At 35.1% G+C, this 24,373-nt stretch overlaps 1 protein-coding gene across 2 annotated transcripts in view; it reads left to right on the top strand.

The window, feature by feature from the left end:
• Positions 1-5,734: 5,734 nt before the first annotated feature.
• LOC134797216 (ATP-binding cassette sub-family G member 1) overlaps positions 5,735-24,373 on the top strand; it is a 45,247-nt gene continuing 26,608 nt past the window's right edge. Inside the window, exons 1-2 of one of the 2 annotated variants that reach the window (XM_063769445.1) lie at positions 5,735-5,883; positions 14,041-14,399. In XM_063769445.1, coding sequence (XP_063625515.1) covers positions 14,258-14,399 — 142 coding nt within the window. In that variant the 5' untranslated portion in view covers positions 5,735-5,883; positions 14,041-14,257. Of the gene's footprint in view, positions 5,884-13,047; positions 13,066-14,040; positions 14,400-24,373 lie in introns of those variants that run through there. The other variant, XM_063769453.1, reaches the window with a different exon arrangement.

Raw genomic sequence — 24,373 nt, 5'->3', positions numbered from 1 at the left:
ACCCTCTACGCACATCACATAATATAGCCAATAACGACGTTTACTCCTAAATAGTACGAGTAGATTGTTAACCAAGGGATAAACGGCACTCATTTCTGCCGAGGTAGTTTGGCGCTCGAACGCAGTGAGAGCATCAATAGTCCGAGGCTGAAATGATGCCTTTCACCCGAGTTAAACACTCTACTTTTCATTTCGAATACGAAGAAAGTAAAATTCATGTGTTTTTTTTTAAACATGGCTAAGTATACATTTTTAACCAGATGAAAATTTAGTCCATAAAATAAGTGTAATACTATCGAAATTAGAAACTTGGTTTAAAATTAATGGTCTCAAGTTAAACTCGGAAAAGACACATCATGAAATTTAGTACCTGGCAAAAAGAGAATGATAATATTGAAATAATTACCTCCAAAGGTGTAAAACTCCAAAGTGTCCAAAACGTGAGGTTATTAGGGTTTGATTTAGACCCTACTTTTTCGTGGAAGATGCATATAAATTCGATTTGTGGAAAGTTAGCAAAAGGTGTATATATCCTTAAGCAGTTAAGGACCCTTATCTCTAGCGACAATCTTAAAGAAGCGTACTATGCATATGTGCACTCAATCCTTTCATACGGAATCCTGTTATGGGGAAATGCAACAGATTTTGAGCGAGTCCTAAAAATGCAGAAACGTGCAATCAGAGTCCTGGCTAACGCAAAGTACAGAGATAGTTGTAGGGACCTTTTTAAAAGCCTAGGAAACTTAACATCAGTGTCAACATATATTTATGAGGTATTATTATACGTAAGAAAAAACCAGAGTGAATTTGTATGTGCTAGGGATATCAGTGTTCGCCCAACAAGGTATCCAGACAATCTGAGGCCAATAAAAAGTAGATTGAACATTGCTAAAAAATCCCCCAAGATAATGGCTCAGAAATTGTATAATAAGCTGCCAAAAGAAATTAAAGCCGAAACTCATATCAACACGTTCAGTCTCCAAGTAAAGAAATTGCTACTCAATAAGACAGTGTACAGCATAAAGGAATACCTAAATAATGAATATAATGCGACCTCAAATGTGTAATTTAATATTGTAATTTGTAAACAATTATAGCATGTATTATTTTATTAGATTAATTTGAATATTTTTTGACGATCTTAATATGTATTCATCTTTATATTCGATTGTAATAAAAACATGTAATACTTATTGAGAAATAAATGAATCTAAATCTAAATCTAAATCTATAGTATTTTTTGAGGGTACTTTCATTTAACAATTTAGGCAAAAGTATAGTTATGGAAGGGGTATTATTTGTATAGTCAAATATCAGAATGGAAATTGTATAACAAATCCATTTATACCCAAATTTCAATTGCTTATCTTAAAAAAAAAACACACTTGGAACCTAAAATGCTCTAGTGCAGAAACGTATTATTTTCTGCACACCTTTTAGAACAACAGTGACCCTCTTTCAGAGCATAAAATGAAAAGAATTGAGTGCTATCGTTTATTACGAAATTGTAATTAACCTGCTCGATTCAAAAACAAACAACATAACAATAAAAATGTAATGACCCATCTAGGTAGTGAATTCTCATGCAGCTGATTTCACCAATTAGTAGCGATATTCAAGCTCTTATGAAAAACATCATATCAAAACCTTTACAAATGGTTAAATCAGAGTCGGCCTACAGTCCGTCAGTATGAATATGAATGACCTACCTACAGACAGTAATTAAACTGCTTAATGAATCATTACATTATTATTTTAGTAATCCAACAGTTCTACTACATAGGTATTATTACATTTTTCAATAACTTAAAATCTTTAGAAAGAAAAAATAATAGCTTATAGCTATTAGGATACTTTAGAGTATTTGTTTTAATTATTTTGTAAGTATATACATAATATACTTTTTGTTGACAACATCAACAGTTATATTTAGGGTGCGAGTTAACTTACATAAATAATAGTTAAAGCTATTTGTTACGACTTATTGATTAGTCACCACGATTACCACATGATTAAAAATTATGCGACGAGTCTTTAAAGTTTGGCTCTATATTTACTATCAGGCGTTCCATTAGATATTTTTGTATACCTTCAATAATTATATTATATTTTTCATGAGAAAAGGCTATAACAGGACATAATTTAACGAAAAGGATCCACCGTCTAAAATTTGTCTTTTAAATTTAAAACTTCCAAATTTGTTTTACTGTAATTTTAATCCGCGTTTCCATCATTACCAAATTGCGCCACAGTTAATGTCAGGCGTGGTGCTGATGTGAGAATACCTCGTAACGGTAAACAGTTTTAATATAATTATTTCTATAGCCTAGTCTGTAGTGACGCTGCCTATAATGCAGGAGGTTCCGGGTTCAAATTCGAATCCAGGTAAGGGTATTTAATTGTGCGTTTACGAGTTTGGTGCTTGGTCGATTTTTTTTTGTGTAAGATTGTCCCCATTTTACGAAATATTAAGAAGAGTTATTTAGAAAAGTGGATAACCGTCCCGATTATAGACAAAAAATAAAGTAGAAGTCGAACTCGCGTCCCAAGGCTTCCATACCGTCAGCCCGTCACATTATTTTTCAATGTTTTTTTTTTCGTTTTGTACGTTTCACTGGATCAGTTTTAATATTTTGTCGCTATGGAGTATGTTTATTATATCACGTCCAGTTTTAACTTTGTACGTTTATACGCTATAAGTAGATATTTTTATTATTATAGCGGCAATACATAAACATACTCTGTGAAAATTTATTCCAACTCACTCTGAGTTTATTTTAAAACTTTCTACCTTTAATTGAGATAGAGCCCGCTGACAGATACACGGACAGCATAAGCAATAATAGGGCTTCCTGGGTTCGGATTTTCTCCCGTACAGTATGAAATTCAAAAAGTACGTACTACCTGTACCTATGTATAATTCAAGTATAGTAAAGGCGAAAACGAGTTCCAGAAGTTCTTAAGGAAATTATGGTGACTGTTGTATAACTTCCCGGTTCCCGAAGGCAGGTCGCCCTGTTACATACTTGAACATTATGCAACGAACATTATTGCTGCTTAAAAACAGATATGCCACCTAAGGGATTCAATGCGATATATGTTTCATTTTACCTCATCAGTGCCAGTGATCGGGGATTTGGTTGCCACTAGGGGTAAATATTTTTTTTTCTTATGAAATGTTTTAAGTACTTAGGTTCAAAAAAAGCGTTTTTGAAGAATTTAATCCATATTGCGGGCTTACTCCCGCATCCATACAAAAAATGATCCCGCGGCGTTGCAACTGAACTAAAACGGACTTTATTAACACCAAGTAAACCGGCTGTGCATGATAAAATTGCTAAACCACGCTATTGTTTAAAGGGGCCCACTGATTAACAGTCCGCCGGACGGTATCGGCCTGTCAGTTAGAACAAAATTTTGACAGTTCCGAACAACTGACAGGCCGTCCGGCGGATAATCAGTGGGCCCCTTAAGGTGGTAGTTTAATTATTCATTTAGATTTCTCTCACAAAATGCTTTTTAAATTTGTTTGAGCAATTGACGAAGATTTTTACTTAACCGATCTGAAAAGTAGCCATTCATTAGCACGGAAAACTGAGATAGCCGTTTTCACTTGACTAGAAAACAAGTCTGAGAGCCATGGCTCTCATACATACCTGCCCTAAAAGCTCCTTCCCTATTGGCTGCAGTCTACGACCTACATACTACAAGTCCACGTTGAAAATGGTGGTGCGCAAGCGCAAGTAAAAGTGGCAAGAAATAAACTACTTTGTAGTCTCACAAGAAACACATGGTCATTGTGATGATATCCCTAATTTATTTTATCTAATTGTAATGTTTAAGTCGGTGATTAACTTTAATGAAGCTTCGTTATCATGACGTATGTTAACCTATGGCTTGGCTATAAGCATAATATATGTACGTATATAATACTAACGTAAAAAAATTACTTCTGAAGAATCAGTTATCAATGTTATTTTTTTAAACACGCTAAATATCAACACACACTCAGAAAAGTACGTAATCTAAATATTATACAAATATTATTTGCGCCGCGTTTTTATATCCATATCAATCTTGTGTAAAACTTATAAAAGGTAATGAGATGTTAAAAAGAAAGTTTAAGTATAAATGTAGGTACTCCAACTCTTGTTTACACTATTGATTAATAAGCAATCTCAAAAGCCTACAGCTGGTTCACAAATAAAAAATAATGAACTATGTAGGTATAAAACTCATTTATTGTTCGGTAAACTTTTAATTGTACGAGCGATGAGAACTAAATTGGCAAAAAAAATCGCGCATGACCATTTATTACAATCAATGCAATCACGTGTTCGCAAGCGCATACACCAATCAACATTGTAGCGACATTCACAACAGCATCTATTTCATTCAGCAGAAACAAACTTTAATTGTCCATTGTTGTTAGCATATTGTGCGGTTCAACAATTATGTAGGTAGGTAAAGTGTCATTCTATGGAACTTGCTAACTATGTAAACAAACCGCCATATTGAAATTGTCTCTGAACGATGAATTTACTAAGTAACTTTTGTTTACATAGTTAGCAAGTTCTATAGAATGACACTTTAGGCATTTATTATATTTACGAAATTTCCATGTCATCTTTGACATGAACAGATTTCTCTTCCATTACACTATGAGTGCAAAAAGTAAGGAATTTGTACAGGAGGTGTAAGCACGTAGTGCTCGCCCTCTAGAGTTGGTCAAAGGCGCCTAACCTTTCAAAGATTGCATATGTACAGTACATATGTACTTACTCGAGAAATTGGGACGGGTACCACCATGACCGGATGGCCTACAGGTAAATAGTTAAAACAGCGTTAGTCTCGTAAGCTGAAGACACTCCCGTTTTGACATCGTCCACGGCACTAGAGGGCTTGGTCACTTTTTTTTAGTAAGGGTACTTAACCTTTATGATATGGATTTCAGCTTAAAAAATGTAAAAACATTATACAACAGATAAGTAGGTACATATTTATTCGGCGTTTGTAAATTAAATACCCAGTTAAAAACCTCGATAATACGAAACTTTACAAGGACAATTTCATTGTAATAGAAGAAAAAATACAAGCGACCAAAAATGTATAATTTGGTACGAAAAATGTTTTTTGATTATGAAGTTTAGGTACCTATATTTAAAATATTTGTGACGAAACTAGACAATCTGCGTCGAAAAAACTTGTGAATGTTTATTGTCAATGGCGATTTGTACCTACGTCTTGAAAAATAGGTCAATTTAGCTTGTTTATTCTTAAATACGATAGTCGATAAGTAGGTTACTACTTGCGAATTTCAGATTTATTACTAAATAAATGAAGGTCAAGCGTGAGGCAATCTTACGAAATATAAATACTGTAAAACAATGTGTGATGTACGCTTGGGATTACCATTGGGGCTCGAGTCCGACGCGCACTTGGCTAATTTTTTTAGGAAATTGCTGGAAACTTTACCGTCAGACATTCGGTCACAATCACAACTATGTGAACAGTATTTTGCACAGGATAATCTAAATTCGTTGGTTTTGCAGAAATTCCCAATACCTCCAGATGACTGTAATACTCTGAATATTCTTAGTCAATAACCGAAAAAAGTTTTTTAACTAATTTATCCTCTCAAAAGTATAGTATTTTTTCACACTTGTTGATCGGGGTATATTAATGCATCGTCAAATGCTAGCAGCTTGCATGGAAACCCGTCACTCGTCAGTAGCCCATAGTGCTGTGTTCGGAGAGGGTGTCTCGCTCGCTGCTCTCAGATATAGCTGCGTTTATAACATCGCGATCTTCAACTTTCTTCTGTCTGTATAACAGAGGTCAGCTCGGATGTGTGCGTAGTGTACCTATGTCGAAATAATTTACGTAAGTGCAGTTATTTTCACTTATGACTAACTTTTGTCATGAATTTATTTCATAGTTTACATAAGATTATTTGGTGTGTAAGCAGATCCCAAACATTCTTGTGCCTCTGTAAGTTTTAATTATAACACCGGTACGTTCAATTAAATATACTTGTAACACCATCTATTCTGTTTATACGCAAAGCGAAATTTTTAAATGGGTCAGTTGTGGCATCTCGTAAATGTCAATAAAATCATTGCCACCATGCATCAATGATTTTATCAGATTCTAAATGACTTGTCAATTGCCAAGAAATTTGATTTAATCGCAATTTTATATTAAATTATCTCAACATGCACTGACTAGGTAACTCAAACTTTTAATTATAATATCTTATGATAAAAAAAAATGTAAAATTTTCATGTAGGTGCTGTTTACTTTTTTACGCTAATAACAAACTTATTATGTTATTTTAACTACTTATATTTATTACAAAACGAGACATAGTAAGTATCACTTGTAGAGCATATATAGTAAAGAAAACAAAGGGATTTATTAAATTAATATTTTTTATTGTATTTAAACTTTTCGATACAAATATTTTTAATTAAAATATAAAGATTATGCTTAACTTTCTGCTCGTCCAAGAAATTAACACAGACAGATAATTACCACTTAACTCAGGAGGTTGGTAAGAAATCATCAATGTCAATGGCATCATGGTCAACTAAGGACTGCTGGAAGGCTTCGCTGAGTGCAACTGCTCCTTATAAGCAATAATACATACGAGCTTATGCTCTATATCATTATTTGTTAATTTTATTGAAGACATTGGCATTTCTCTCAATTGGTCACCAGGCCATGAGAAGAAAGGTCAACAAGAATAATGTACAATTATTTTTTATTGAATAACAATGATTAAGAAACGCCAGTAATAATGCTAAAGATAGCGCCCACCACGGTACGGTATCGCCTCAAATACATTGGTATATTTATCGCCTATTCCACCTATCCCTACCGCGATATCCCCCCCAGTGAGGAATTGGGGATACGTGGAATATTTTTCCATCTATTTCTACTAGTAGGGATACTTTTCCATCTATCCCTACTAATTGATACCAAATGGATTTTTTTCCGCATATCCCTACCATTTTTCCCCTGGTAGGGGTAAATGGATTTTTATCCACCCGTACCTACTGTTTTCCCCCCTGCAAATTGCAGGTTGCTGTTTGGTAGGGAGGGCTGTTTGGTCTTCCACTTGTCCCTGCTACCTAGCAGGGACAAGTGGAAGAAATTCCATATTTCCCTACCAAACAGCTACGTAGCAGGGACGACTGGAAGAAATTCCATATATCCCTACCAAACAGCAAGGTAGCAGGGACGAGTGGAAGAAATTCCATATATCCCTACCAAACAGCAAGGTAGCAGGGACGAGTGGAAGAAATTCCATATATCCCTACCTAACGACAAGGTAGCAGGGATGAGTGGAAGAAATTCCATATATCCCTACCAAACAGCTACGTAGCAGGGACGAGTGGAAGAAATTCCATATATCCCTACCAAACAGCAAGGTAGCACGGACGAGTGGAAGAAATTCCATATATCCCTACCAAACAGCAAGGTAGCAGGGACGAGTGGAAGAAATTCCATATATCCCTACCAAACGACAAGGTAGCAGGGACGAGTGGAAGAAATTCCATATATCCCTACCAAACAACAAGGCAGTAGGGATAGGTAACAATAAATCCACCTGTCCCCACCTGGGGAGAATAGAATAGAATAGAATAGAATAGAATAGAATAGAATAGAATAGAATAGAATAGAATAGAATAGAATAGAAACACTTTATTGACAAACTGTGTACAGAAGATGACATTTATATAATAATGTGGATATTAAATAATATATGGAAATAATACAAAAATACAGGACCTGAAAGTTTCTAAATTTAAGTTATTGAAAGTGCGAACCTAACTAGGTTTTATCCAAAGTCGCCGAAGTTATTAAAAAATCATGAGCATCCCCCGATCCCCCGATAGTGATTTACATTTCAGTACCTATACAAATCTTCCATGTAAGACGTTGATGTTAAATCTTTGCTATAATTCATCACGCACGGGTTTTATTTGCATAAGAAATAGCATACACGGTAGCGATAACATGAGCAAATGGTTCCATAACTATGGCATTCAATCCTCTTGGCACGTGTTCGCAAACACGTGGGCAGCCGAGGTGTTTGCTGTGTTTTACTTATGCCTCAGACGGCTGATAGAAACACGAGTGCTTCATAATTTAGTGCTGTAGAACTAGGTTTTTGATCGTCATTTCTAATTAAATTGACGTCCCGTACGCAAACGAAAACATGTAGGTAGAGGTACATTTTTTTTGACACCTACTTAAAGGATGACTCACGTTAGACCGGGCCGTGTCCGGGTCGGAGCTTCCGGCGCTTACTTTTCTATGAAATGATTTCCATAGAAAATGATGCGCCGGAAGCTCCGGCCTGGACACGGCCCGGTCTAACGTGAGTCATCCTTAAGTCGGTAGTGACGCTGCCTGTGCTATATATGTGTGTTGTGTGTTCCCGAGTTCGAATCCGGGTAAGGGTAGGGTTACCAGATGACAGGAATTTTCCTGACATGTCAGGAATTTTGGCCTTTTGTCAGGAATGGGGACGGAACGCGAAAATGTCAGGAATTTTTTGAATATAAAGTACCTTTTTATGAACATAAGTAATGCAAAAACATTTAATAATAAATGAGATCCACTCAACTTAATAACTTCTAAATGATTAATTAACAAATCTTTACTCAAGCATACATACATACATAGATGTTTTAGAAATGGAAATCATGTCTAATGTAATAAGAAGTATAATTTTCTAAATTTGTATCTGGTAACCCTAGGTAAGGGCACATATTTGTATGTTTATCACGAATATTTGTTATGGATTGATGAGTCAGTCAGTCAGGTCAGTACATTTTAGGGACATTAAATATAAAGTTTAATGCTGTATGAGTACTTTATTTACGTACCTACATTTATGCAGCAGTTTATACGTAAATTAGCTTAACATACACTGACGTACATATGTGGAGACTATCCGAGCCCACAACTGACGCTATCTGTCCAATTCCATTGAATTAACTTTGCATTGATCATCGGAAATGTAATTCTAGATAATATGATATTGTATTGAAGAACCAATTGACGCAACTTCAGGGAAATAACCGTTCAGTAATCAATCGTACTTGACTGTTGACTGCAGTCGTGGCCATGGCTGATGTGATGTCGTCGGGTAATGAACGATTAAGCGTGTTCATTGTTAACGCAACCTTCATCGGTCTGGCTGATTTTAGGTATATTTTATTACATTTAATATTTATTTATTTTTTGTACCCAAATTATTAAAAAAAGGACTAAATATTGAAAGTTTATTTACCTACACTTGGCAATCGTTATGTTCCGTGATATGCATTTTGCAAATCTAAAACGGAAAACCGGATTTAGTTGAGACCATAGTAAGTAAGTAATATGATAATACAGGACTACCGTCACTAGGATCGTTTTAAGTAGCTCTAAGGAAGGCACTTCAATAATCTAATCGCCAATAGGTATTTTTTTACCTGACTAGTTACGTAATTCTTGCAGTCTTATTAGGTAGGTAACTTTGTATGCGGATATGAAGCGATTTTGGTGAATGAGGAGGCAATTGATTCATTTTTATGACGCGGGCTACATTATAGGTACCTACTTCGTCCTTGAAAATATTATGTTGGTAACCTCATATATTTACCATCGTCAATTTAAGGATAGGTGCATTATCTATATTATTAGATTGAAAATACACCAGCGGCTTAACTGCTGCAGCGTCGTTGTGCTGCATTGCTGCAGGAAACGTCAAGAAGGAAATTTTGTCAAGATATTTATACGTAGGCATTTTCCCAAAAGCAAGGGATCATTGAATTCATACTCGACATTCAACTGCACACGACTGAGCGATGATAAGTGAAGAGAGACGTCCCAAGTGCCATGAAATTGCAGACACTTAGGCGTGAAACACTACGGAATACGATAAAAATATAGATTATCCATGCAGTAAGTATTTTCCGAATCTTAAAATTTTTTCGACCAATATTCGTTGCTTGATTCCTGGTAGCATTGCAATAATATTGGAAAATGTCGCGGTAGATACCTAATATTATGAAGCACTACAGATTGTCATAATAAATAAAATATCAAAATATTTCCTATAATTACTAAATAGGTAACTGTTAGAAGAGAAATACATTAACGCACGAAATATTTCCTTGATTGGAGAAAAATCTTAAAAACCCGACAAATACCCAAAATACCCAAGTGTCAACAAAATCGATGTTACTCACAAAGCTATGCTCTGTATCTTTAGGTATTTAAATAAAAGTAAACAAATAATTTGTACATTTTCGGGTAGGAGTTATAACATTTATTGGTTAACCAACCAAATACAAAACCTCCTGGTTCTGTCACTGAACGACCTGGCTTTAACCTATATTATTTGATCAATGTAATGGTTTCATCTACCCTCAAATGACTTAAGGAGCCATTTGAGGGTAGATTTTGTTTACTTTTATTTAAATACAAAGATACAGACTATAGTTAGGCATCAGCAACAAAAAACACATGTCAAAATGACTCTTTGATGAATCATGAAATAAAAGGCCTGTAATTGAAGCTATTTATTAATTGATTTAATTCTTCTGATAAACTAATGATGCGTAACTTGAAGACAAACATAATTATTATCAATTTGATTATTGTTAATGTACACAAAGTGTTCGTTTGCGGAAATTTGATTTTATTTGTTTGTTCGTAGCCAGTGTTTTTCCATATTTTTGTGTGTATTATTAATTACAGCAGAGCTTATCTACAATAACTACTTACTAATAAAGTATTAACTTTATTAAAGCTTTTATAACTTGATCTTATTAAGCATGTATGTATGAGAAAGGCTCTAAAAAGTGAAAAAAATGTACGATAGTAGTTATTTTGAAAATTTTTCTTTTAGTTTTCAATAAAGAAGGAAGTTCGAGAAAATTTTGTTAATTAACAATTGCCTAACTTGTTAAAAAAATAACTTTAATATAAATTTCTACAAATAGTATTTTTTCTGACATGTTTAAAATATACTATATTTTTTTCAAATTTTTATATGAATATTTAATACCTTTTAAATGATATTTAATGTTACGTACTCGCTTTTTCACGCCACGCGCGTTTCCCGAAAATGAGGCGCAGAGGGCTGTGTTCAGGCTTGAATATAAAGTATAAATAATTGAGATAGAGTTCTACAAGCATGGTTTTTTTTATTGGAAATATCCTCCTCTTTTATAATATGAATTTTGGTTTCTTAAAAATTAATACTTTTTGAGATATTGGGGAAATAAGAAATACTTATATACTTTTTCCCCCCTTTTTTGTTTATAACATTTGTTTTTTTTTTTTGCGTGCTAATAAACGCTTCCAACACATTTTTCTAGACATCATTACGAATCTAATGAGGTATCACACGTATTTTTAGGAGTAGTATCTCTATTTTTCACCGTTTTCAGTTTCTCGAGTAGACTAAACAAATCCTACCCTTACTCGGAACTCGGGGAGAATTATATTTTTTTTGACGATTTTTTGTTTATCACCGTTCTCATAGAATGTATAACTGTATTCAATACTGTTATCTAATTGTGGTTCGTGACTTTGGTAACAAAAAACAGTAACTAGTTTAAAATCAATCAATAGTAGGTATAATGCGTTTTCCTTTAGTTTTTGATTTAAAAATGAAATCACTTGTTTTTCTACCCTGTTTTATTTATCTAATCCCTAATTATAATGTCATGCAGTTATGATATCGCTGGCCCAATATTACAGTGTTCTATGTTACATTTTCAAGATAGTTGAGATTCGACTTAATGTCACTATGACAATGTTCAAATTTCAGTTCGATAAAAGTGAGACATAGAACCTTGTAATATTGGGCCAGCGGTAGAAAATATATTGTATGAACGCCATCCATCCCTCAGAAACTAACTTTGTTATAGGTATCTATACAAAACTTACATTTTAATTATTATTTGATTTTGTAAAATGTTAAATTAAGTTGATATTTAAACTTATTTTCATATTGTAGGTAGGTACATATATTTCTTATATATAATTATTACTACTCTTTTACAGCATTTCTATCCACATCTTATCACTAAAAACAAACTTATTTACCTATTAGTTATCCAATCGGAACTAACTCCTAAAACACAAAGAGATAGTTTAGGTAGGTACCTACCTACCATCGTCGATGCAATTAACTTCTGATAATTCGTAAACCCAATTTCAATGAAATAAAGAATATCAATCAATGATCAGTTAACTATGATGACTATATCGGGTTAAAGAATTTTTATTTTCTCAAAAAGAAATTTACATTTCACTTATATGAGAAACATTTTTCTATAACATTTGATTGATAGGTATATAAAATTCATATTATTTATACATTGCGTAGATAAAGTATTAAAATTTTACAATATTTAATGTTTGCTTCGACAAACATGCATTATTATAATACGATAATTGAAAGCAATAATATTATAGATTTATTTCTAAGTACTAATACTATTTCTAAGCATGCAGTATCACTAAAATTACATGTTTTGTAATTAAAGGAATTATCATACATAACTATAAGGTCGAGAGATCCAGAAATTACACATTTAAAAATGAGGTAGGCATATAATTGCTATATATGTTTCTGTTATCAGTATCACAGTCATTTGGACAGAAACAAATGTAATTATTTAACCATTCTTATCAGCCGTAGGATATACTGCGCGCTCTCTGTCGAGACGTTTTTACCTCGTTGACCCAGTAAGCCATAGCTACGTGTGTAATAACATTATTATGTACTTTTATTAAGTATAAAGCAAGGTAACATATTGGCAATACAAATTTATGCTTTGTATTTTCAACATTATTAAACGATTTTTTATTAAACGATTGGTACCTACATAATTATCAGATGCAAATAGGTACCTACCTACCTGTTAAATTCATTTTAGGATTTAACGCACGTATTTTTAGTCACTCGCGCGACATATTTCAGAGGGCCGAGGACCTCTATCATTCAGAGGCCTGTCCCCATTTTAAAACACTAATTAAGAATGCCGAGAACTGGTTCGCACTTAGGTAGTTCGAATGTCTAAAAATATTTGAGTTAAACCTTAAAATTAATATATCTTAGGTACATAGTTATGAGTTATAACTCGTCGATTTGCGTAAAATTGTTACATACTCGTACCCTCCTACTTACTAAGATATATTCAGAAATTACCTACATACTTATTAGTTAGTACCTAACCGTGATAGTTTGAATTTATTATCCTAATTGGACGTAAGGAATTATTTATTTAGTTGTAAGTGTTAGTTCTGAAGAACTCGAACAAGATGTACGAGTTGGTATGTAAGTATTTTGCAATAGGTAGGTAGGAATTCGGCAAAATTAAGATATTTTTTTTCAAGAATGACACAGAAATATGTGAAAGTGCATGGATCCTTTACGTAACTAAATAAACACATACGACTTATATGACTCATACAAACGAAGACGAAGTCGTATCATATGTACAATGTCGATTCGAAAGTGTAAGGTGGATATAGCCTTAGCAATTACCATATATTCGACCTGAGTACACATGGGGGGATGCACGCTTTTGAAATTGCTTTCTGTATGTGTTATAAACAAGCAAAACGTTTTAAAAACTTTAACCCTACCCCGGTTTATGCGGAATTCACAATTTTTTTTTATTCAAATTCTGGTAAATTATGAAAATATCACCTGATTCGATTTGATAGGTGCCTTATTCACCAAAATCGGTTCAATAATTTCAACCTTTCCTACGGTGAAACACAGGACACAAACATAGGTGCATCTATGTACATGCTTAATTACTTATCTCATATACTTACCCATACCCAAACTGTCAAAATCATTACTCTGCCCGCGTAGCCGGGTAATGGAAATAGGTTAATATGACGGTAGGATATTATAGCACAACGGCCTTGCTTTGACATTATCGCGGTCACTCATTATCGACCACATGTTAATTAGACAATAAATAATAACTAACGGTATATTCCCTTTATTTACAGATCCGTACAGAATGGATTACTACCGCGTTGAACTTGGGACTTGGTAACCTAGAAGATTCCCTTGGGTCAACAGCGACCGATACAGAGCGGTGGCAGCGGAACCACATTAACCCCAGTCCACGCCTCGTGGCCGGTACACGCGGACCTGTTCAAAAGTGTTTGAAGTGCCAGTTAACTGTCACAAGTACTTAGTGAAAGTGACGGTTCCGTTAGCGCCATGAAACCCGCGGCGGAGTCGGCCTTGAGTGAACTGGGGAACAACAATGTGACTCCTCTCTTACCGCGGACATCAGTGTTGTTAGAGTTTAAAAACATCCGATGCACTATCAACACATTCTCCTTAAACAAATTTCGATTGGGTAAGTGTTTGTTTATCACTTTAGTAAGTTTTTAGTGACATAAGAGTATTACGAAATTGAACCGGTTCATTAATATGTGGGGCGCCTAGAGAGAGCACATCGATTTTATACTTTGCAGTTTTTAACACTAGGTTTATTTTTGAAAGTCAATTATATAAAGTGTCAAAAGAAAATAAAAGGTATATTTAAATTTTCTTTCAATGTCCGAAATGTAGGAAAAGCTCGTAGCATATGGACACATTCAAAAATTCCAAATACATATATACAATACATATATTTGCACCATTACATTGAATATAAGAACCGTTTTGTTCCCTAAATTGACTTATATCGGTACATATTTTTAACATACATATATATTTTTATGTATTATATTATAAATATGAAAAACGTACCCATACATAAACCGTAAACACATGAATCACGCAAGAGCCTGTATTACGCACGTACCAATTTATTTAGTGATAAAAATTTAGTAAATGACTAATTCTGGAATATTATTATTCTAGCCAAGACCTCACAAAATAAGGATACTCGTACCTATAAGAAACAGTCAACTCACTTCGTGATTTGTTATTGTGTTGCGTCGTTGCGTCACTTACGTTTACGTTAGGGTGGTTCACGTTTGTATGGAAAAAATTCAAACTCTAGCTAGAAGAAGCGGCACCCCCTCATTTTGTTACACTTATTATATTGACAAAATACGCCAAGTTTAATAATCTTATCTCAACTAAAAGGGGGTGCTCAAACACTTTGAAATTTTTCAAAGTTGTATGAAATCCAAAAAAATCAAGGTATTCATTTTTACATTTTTATGTAAGTAGTAGTTTTCACATTATTTGAAAGTGTGATTTAAAAGTTATTATGTAAAAAAATATTTTTATTTCTATTTTTTATGATTTTTTTAGGTAAAATTCAAAAAATCTTTTTATTAATATTAAGAGGGCCTGGCCCTCTGTCGCTGCAGCATTTTCCATTCCAGCCTATTCTGGGCTTTCAAAAAATCTTACTTTAGAAAATTATAAAAAATAGAAATAAAAATGTTTTTCTACTTTAAAACTTATAAATCACATGTGCAAATAGTGTGAAACCAGACACTTAAATAAAATTCTGAATAATAAATACTTTTTTTTTTGGATTTCATACAACTTTGAAAAATTTCAAAGTGGATGAGCACCCCCTTGTAGTTGAGATAAAATTACGAAACTTGGTGTATTTTATCAGCATAATAAGTGTAACAAAATTAGGGGGTGCCCCGTAGGAAAATAAAAAAAAATGTATTTTGAACCACCCTAGTTTACGTACATATTTTGGAAAGAGATGCATGTAGTGGAACTCGATAACAAGCAAAAAGTGGATTGCGGCCATGCACCACGGCACCATGGGGGAAGAGGAGTATAGTAGAGTAGAGGATAGCAAAAGTGTTTCATAGTGGCAATACAAATAGTACGCCGCGTACATAGTGGTTTAAAATTATATATAGCTTTATTTCACTGCTCTGCTTTAGGTGCTATACGGTATAATGGGCCAACGCTGTGTGGTTTTCCTGTTTGTTGCGTTTATGTTGCCAGGATTTACCATACCTACCTTCTCGTTACCTAACGCAACCTACCTTTTTAGTCTGTTTACTACAGTTTAAATATGTACAAGGGAAGGGAGGACGGGAATGGAAACTCCCTTGCCGCCTCCACCACGCCATATAGGTGTACAACCTTAGCGGACATCCTCACGCTTCTTCAGGCCTCGAATACACGGACTTCCTGCGCGAAGTGACAGCCCATAAAAAATAAACACGTAATTTGAACAGTTAGAGTATATTATAAGTATTTTATACAATTACATATACTAATTAATACTAACCGGTGCGAGGTGCGAGACAATTACCTACCTACGTTTATTATTGTCATTAGTCTCACTTACAAAATCTATGCCAATGTCATTTTCCTTTCGTAATTCCGTGATCATTTTGAGAGTTTAGCGCACGAAATAGTGGTTTACTATATGTAGTATATGTATAACATATCATATGATATGCGTTTAATAACTATTTCGTCACACTTGCTCGAAAAAGATCTTATTTCATGCAGGTGTAGGTACTGAAGGACAAAGGCCTATTTTGTTCCCGCAGGAGTTATGGATTCTGCAAAAAAAAAGCCATAACTCACTCGTGAGTCATAGCTTAATTGGGTACTTTCCTCTACTTAAAATAAATTATTTCACACCGTGCACGAAATAAAGCACCAAATCATTATTAGAAAAACATAGATAGCAGTTATTTTTAAACACAATTCCATAATAATTCCATATTAGCAAATCGCTTTGACAGTTCTAAAAAAGAAGCTGATTTGACTAGTAGGAAAGTAGACAATTTTCTTCAATTTGTGGCTGAATGTCGATGGGTCTGTGCCTTCGATGTCTACACTGCCAAAAAAATTCAATATGTGTAATTTTAATTGTTAAAACAGTAAAGTAAAAAATCTCTCATATAGCCTGCCGTCGCCCCCTCGTTCCCTGGCCCCGTCGGCCGGGCCCCGGCAGGCGGTCGGATTGAAAATACATACCTATATTATTTTTCAACTCAGTTGCTCGTCGTAACGTGGAACTTATGAAATCGTTTGCTTTGTAACTAATAGCTAATAATATGTATAGGTAGTTCATACATTTGCCACTAGTTAAACCCAAGCAAAAAGAATAGATAGTATAGAGGGGTCCTGTCATTGTAAATTTTGTAGTCACTGTAAATTTACTGCCATCTATCGACACACGACTAAAACTCAAAATGAAAACGTATAAAGTTATCAAAAAATGTATATATATGGATAAATGATTTTATTATTTTTATATCATTTTGATCCATGTTCATTCACTGATATCTATGTGTTAAAATTGTTAAATATGAAACAGTGTCGTCACGCCATCTAGCCGAGGATAGGCTAAAGGTGTGTGCGGCATCTATTCGAGAATGACTTTTACTTGAATTCCGAGGCACGTTTTTTCCTTAGACTTTATTCGTCTTATACGAAGTTACATATGTCTTTGACCCAAGTAAGTAGGTACTATCTATCGATCTATCGATCGATGTTCAATGTATCGGACTATCGATGTTCGAAATGACAATATGTCATGAAACTCATGAATTTAACTGAATTCAATAAAAACACAGTGTATTAGGTACAAAAATTCAATTAGCATGAACGGAATCAACAATAATTCACGTGAAGTGTCAAATGAATGTTATTTCTCTCGATAACAATCTACTAATCTTACATAGTACCTCTCTCTCTTCCTTCCCTGCCGTATCCGGCAATGGCGACTCCATCAACAATTCTTATCAGTACCTATTAATGATATTAATATAATTAATTATTTATATTTGGCTAAAAGACAGTTGTTTAAGTTAGAGGTTAAAACTATTCACTTATAGGCAGGTATTGCACTAATAGATACTGTGATTCTTTGTATTAATACAAAGAATCACAATCCGTATCATAACCAGACATCGTAAATTTTATAGCATTTTTGGTGCAGCGGAGTGGTGTTAACGGAATTGGTATAGATAATTCGAACTGAAATGGTAAATTATGATTAATATTAACGTAATTAACGCTAATTAGCCATTAGGGTTGAAAAACTAAGACCCATGTGTCTCGAATTGTAACGATAATGCATTCATACCTATATTGGTACAGTTTTTTTCTCTGAAATACAGAATCTGAGTATAAGTCTGATATAGCTAACAAAATAAGGTGATTCAATTACAATATCAAAATATGGTAGAAAAATATATGTAATTATTACGAAAATACAAAAATATGAATATGAATAACGTTAGATATCACCTGGCCCTCGTTTCCCCCAACAGGAATGCCTGGCAACACTCACTACGCCGTACCCAGGACTCTAAAACTTGCATCGTTCAAACTGTCGCAAGTTCGAGTCTAGCCCGAAGCGGTGAATTTTCCTTTTTTTTCTTTAATATTAATATTTGTAGTAAGGTAGAAGTACTAGTGCTCGACGCTGCACTAGTATTCGACATGGGCACTTTATGTCAAAGTAATATAGGTTAAATTTGAACGGCGAAGATTTTTCTGTATTCAAATTTAATCCTTGTCACTTCGACATAAAGTGCCCATGTCAAATAGTAGTGCAGCGTCGATCACTAGGACTTCTACCTTATCGCTTGCAGATAAAAAATTGATTGTTTTTCAAATGGCCTTCTTGAAATTACCTCCACCGATTAACAGGTGCTAGACGCCTGGATGCAGTAACAAGAATAATATAACAAACTGTCTACTAATATCGTTGCTCATTATAATTACCTATATTTATTTATACATCATTTCACCACAACTTATATAAACGGACTTAAAGACAAAAATAAAAAATAGTTATTTGTTTTACAAGGGGGCAAAGTTGTTGTTTAACCGCTCGTGCTAATATTGATACCCGAGCAAACGAAAGATCCCAAAGTTGAACCACGAGCGTAGCGAGTGGTTCGAAAATGGAATCTTGAGCGTTGCGAGGGTTTCAAAGCACGAGAGTTAAACAAAATTTGCCTCCGAGTGAAACACAACATTTTTCACCACACCAACCCGAAGCAAATATTTAATGTAAAATATCAAACAAAATCAAACCAAATAAATCCAAATAAATGTTTTTAAATATTTATCATCCAAAATCATCATTTAAAAGTCAATTCTACCAGCAAACATAAGAAAACAACTCAAAATTTGCATTTGATTACTTTGCCTCACATGTGAATAAAATGCAACTTTGCTATCAGTTTTTGAAGTGCAAAGTAAGCCTTTCCGAGCTGGTGTGGTGAAAAATATATTATTCAAAAGTAAAGTACTCGTACATGCACTACCTTATACAAGTGATCTACAGATGTACCTAGTGCATTAGTTAGGTATTTGTACAACAAGAGATCAAAGTTTGATATTTCTTCGAGTGCTTATTTCGAGTCCCGTGCAAGCGAAAGATTCTATAATAATATGAGTGAGATTGACCTTTATTTTAAAAATTACAGTGTCAGGGTAACCAACCGTCTTTAAGGTAACAATGTACCTCGCTCACGAGTACTGGTTACGCGCGCTATGTATGCCCGAGACAGGTATTAGGAGTTAGGACCATGATGTGAGTATGACATGGTTTGAGACAAGTATAGATAAAATTCTTTCAACTGAGCTTGTTCACTTACCTGTACTAACAATGGCATTGTTCTATTACAATCCTATTATCTGCTTTTGTTCTCGTAGGCCAACCAATTTACTTACAAAATAAGTTAGAAGTACATTGCATGTATATTGAATTCTAAACCTTATTTCTTGTTGAATGGGGTTAAAATTGTCTAAAAAGATAATATCATATTCAATCTTTTGGAAAGTCACATGCACCTTAGCCACGACAGGTGTCGATGGTTGTTAAATGCAAAAAAAGTTGGGTTAGCCATTATTTAGTTAGTGTATTTTATAGTCTATTGTTTAAAGAAATAGAGTCGTTAATCTATACTAACATTTCAAGGCGGTTATAATCTGCTTTTACTACGAGGGGATTATCCTAATTTGTGGTTTACCACTCAATGGTATTGTATTCTTGAGACTCTTTGAGTAAACTAGCTCAGATCGCTTGATTCACACTATACTTTTCCATACAGTTACAAGTATGAACAAATTAAATTAATATTTTCAGAAAAAAAAATGTTGTTATGTCAAATAGAAACACTACTATATAAATTATAAACTGAAATAAATGTCATATACACAAAGAAAAGGGGACGCCATAAGCTTTCAGTAGGAAAGTGCATATACATACTTACTTGAAAAAAATCGACCTATGCCTCTGTGGCCCGGTGGCCGAATGGAACAAGCACCTGTCGCGATAGAAGAGGACGCTGGTTCGATTCCAGCCTGGGGCACTGGAGGCCTTAGTTACTTTTTCATATTATATGACATTTATTTCAGTTTATAAGTACTTTTCCGTCTAAACTTGTACTTACACTACAATAAGTAATACTAATAACCATACCTACACAACAACAAATATACAAAAGTAAATAAAAAGAGTTTTCAAAGTAGGCAAATATTACGGAGTTGAATGACATAATAAATATGTCAAAGGCAATGTGTTGTGGCAGAGTATTGACATAATAGGTATTTAGTTAAACATTGTTTTTTTGTGACAATGATGATAAGGCACAAACAAGAAGAGGAAGTAAAATGTTTTGTCAAAGGTTAGGTGATACGGGCCTAAACATCGGATTAGGTACATGGTACATGTGTACCATTAGCGAAACAATTAAATTTCGTTGAGTAAATATAATAAGTATGTCACTAAAATACCATTTAATTATTTATTCGTCATCCACCAATTCTTTGTTAGCCTGTTGTGTCTCTTATGGCCCACTGATGGGCAAAGGCTTTCTTCCGCGCGTCTCGGATTAGGTATGACAATCAGTGCTGGCCGAACGTTAATTGCAATTGACCGTTAACCATTACAAATTGAACCGTAAACGGTAACGGACGGTTACAGTTTGCGGTTCAAATAATAGTTAGTCAATTGCATTGCCTTTTCAGCCAATACTGATGACAATATTAGGCAAATAAGAATTAAAAGTTTAATATTTTACCTAAAAGTAAAATCATCAGGCCTTAATCATCAAAGGCCTGAAGGTTTTACCAACGCACTTAATTCGCAGCAACTTTGACAAATACTTATACTCATAGGTATTTACTTAAAGTAGGTATCTAAGTAATAAACATGTCATGAAATGTTTTTGTTTTAATTTAAATACGTAGGTATTTACATGGTACAAGTACCAGATAAACGATGAAATTAATGGTTTACATATAAATTAAACATACAAAAGAAATTGTAATTAATGATGTAATTGTGATGTCACAGAGGTTAATATAGTTGTTGATGTACTTTCAAGTTGAATCGGCAAAATGTATACCCACGCAATGCTCGGATTCGGGTGCAAAGAGCAACATGCCTGATACGCGTGTATAATGCCGGCTCCAAATACCGTGATAATGGGGTTGGCCGGTGGAAGTTTGTAGCAGATGGCGCCATCATAGCTTGCCCTGTCAATCCCTAGACTTGTGTCAATTTTTTGTTTTTTTAATACCCTGGATGCCAGCCCTTTAAGCCAAATCTCATAGAAAAGGGGGCAAGCTATGATGGCGCCATCTATGCAAACCTTTGACAGTTGCCAACCCCATTAATTACCCCCTTATTCATAAACGCGCTACAAGCCTCAATTAGCTAATAATCGTTTGTCTTTATCTGTCATTTTGACTTATGTATTTGTAAGGAAGGGATAAAACATAATTTAACTAAATCAGGCCTGTAAAGTTATATGAATAACGGGGTTAGTCTTTTAGTATCGTTCATGCCCGTCTGGACTGGCATTTCACTCAGAAGGAGTTTTGGACGTATGGGTTTTTAATGAGCCGCTCAAGCCGCTGCTGAGTTTTGTAAGTAGTTTTTTTATCAGTCTGTTGGCGTATCTTACTGATGGGTATGAGAAGAAGAGGCCTTCCGCCTAAATCTCCAGGGTGCGTAGCCAACGTGCCAATCGTTTACGCTCCGTAGCGTAGCGTACCTAGAACTTGGGAAAATTCGATCCGAAAGTCGCAATAAGGATTCCCTGTAACTTTGAAACCTCGAAGCAAAAAAGACGACAAATTTAGAAAATTTTGCCTTGACTTCACAGTAACTCACTCTCCAAAAAAAATTTACAGGTACTATAAATTGAGTCGCTTAACTTCAAACTCGGGTAAATCCATCTGTCAAATTATGCGATTTTGGTATTAACCAACGATAATACGGTAAATATTTGTAGAGAGGGTCAAATAAATTTACCCGTTTGAAGTAAAGCGACACAATTAGAAAATAAAATATTAGCAATAAATGTCATAAGACTACAGCGGTTACCTTCGTGAGTTACGACAGAATAGGGTTCTTTATTCAATATGGGCTGATTTAGATGGCGGGCGAACTCGCAAGCGATTTTAGTTACATTGCGGACTGTTCACGTCCAATTCAACCGACCAATCAAACCCGCAATGGTATGAAACTCGCATGCGAGTTCTCGCATCGTCTAAATCAGCCCCACGAGAAGAGAATATATTTAGATAGACGTGTTTCCGCATCGTCATTATTAATAAATAAATTTACCATAAAACAGACTATGGCGTTGTAATTCACATAAAAAGGCATACTACGATAAATTGTTTAAATGAATATTACGACAAGGTCATACATAATACACGGGCGTCCATTTATACAGTCAATGATTATGACAAAATTGACACAAATAATATCTTATTGTATACAAGATACAAATGTATCACAACTCAAGAAAAAAATGGTCGATACGTCTAACCTAATTACAATATTGCGTATTATTGAGCGTAAGTGCTACGACAAAAACCTTGTTACCTCACTTATGTGAGTTTCCTTAATTGAAATATCTACCTTGCGTGTTCTCCTCCACCTCAATAACACAGAAGTTATTTGGATATATTTGATTTTCGCAATAATTGATCTTACGAAACATGACTGTACCTGCTACTACATTATATGCCTGTTTTAATATTACATAGGTATTAAATAATCTAAATACTGAGATGGATGGCGCCACAGGCGCCAACATAAAAATTGGTATCACATTTTACAGTACTAAGAATTAAATAAATCTAGGGCAACAAATAGGATAGTAAGTATGCTTAGGGGACCGAGCCGACCGAAATTAAAAACGAGTGGACAATACCTCTAGATTCCCAATTTCTATTGCTCGTATTTCAAAAATATCAATTCGCCGTTTGCACAGATTTTCGAGTGACGAAACCGAGCGCTCGAAATCAAAATCGGCCCCTAGGTCTTGAGTAACACCAACGTACCTAAATCTTATAAAAAATAAGTTCAAAAACTAAAACCCGACTACTGCAAATCGCGCTCTAAAAAGTATGAAACAAGATAAAATTCTTATCTGAAATTATCAAACAGGAAATATTATAAATGTTATCATTTTTTAAATAAATAAATACAACGTAATATAATTTACTATTAACATTTATAATATTTCCTGTTTGATAATTTCAGATAAGAATTCTTGTTTCATACTTTTTAGAGCGCGATTTGCAGTAGTCGGGTTTTAGTTTTTGAACTTATTTTTTATTTAATGAATTTTGGGGTCATGATTTCGTTACTATTTGAAGTCACATTATATTACTTTTGCGAGGGCGTCCACAGTACAGAAATGCACGCAGAGCGCCGCATATATCGGGCTACGCCTGACTCCTTTGGCATGGAGGCTTCGGAACGCGTACAGCGTGCCTCGTACGTTGGGCTACGCCCGACTCTTTTAGTATGAGGGCGCCGAAGGCGCCTGACTTTGGAACGCGTAGCGAGCCGCGTACGTCGGGCTACGCCCGACTCTTGGTATGAGGGCGCCGAAGGCGCCCGGCTTTGGAACGCGTACAGCGTGTCTCGTACGTCGGGCTACGCCCGACTCTTTTAGTATGAGGGCGCCGAAAGCGCCCGGCTTTGGAACGCGTACAGCGTGCCTCATACGTCGGGCTACGCCCGACTCTTTTAGTATGAGTCGCCGCCTGGCTTTGAAACGCGTACAGCGTGCCTCGTACGTCGGGCTAAGCCCGACTCTTTTAGTATGAGGGCGCCGGATTTGGAATGCGTACAGCGTGCTTCGTACGTCGGGCTACGCCTGACTCTTTTAGTATGAGCCCGACTTTGTAACCTGTACAGCGAGCCTCGTACGTCGGGCTACGCCCGACTCTTTTAGTATGAGGGCGCCCAAGGCGCCCAGCTTTGGAACGCGTACAGCGTGCCTCGTACGTCGGGCTACGCCCGACTCTTTTAGGATGAGGGCGCCGAAGGCGCCCGGCTTTGAAACGCGTACAGCGAGCCTCGTACGTCTAGCTACGCCCGACTCTTTTAGTATGAGGGCG

This window comes from Cydia splendana, chromosome 1, assembly GCF_910591565.1.
Source record: "Cydia splendana chromosome 1, ilCydSple1.2, whole genome shotgun sequence".
Classification (NCBI taxonomy): Eukaryota; Metazoa; Arthropoda; class Insecta; order Lepidoptera; family Tortricidae; genus Cydia; species Cydia splendana.
This window is presented reverse-complemented; position numbering and strand designations above follow the sequence as displayed.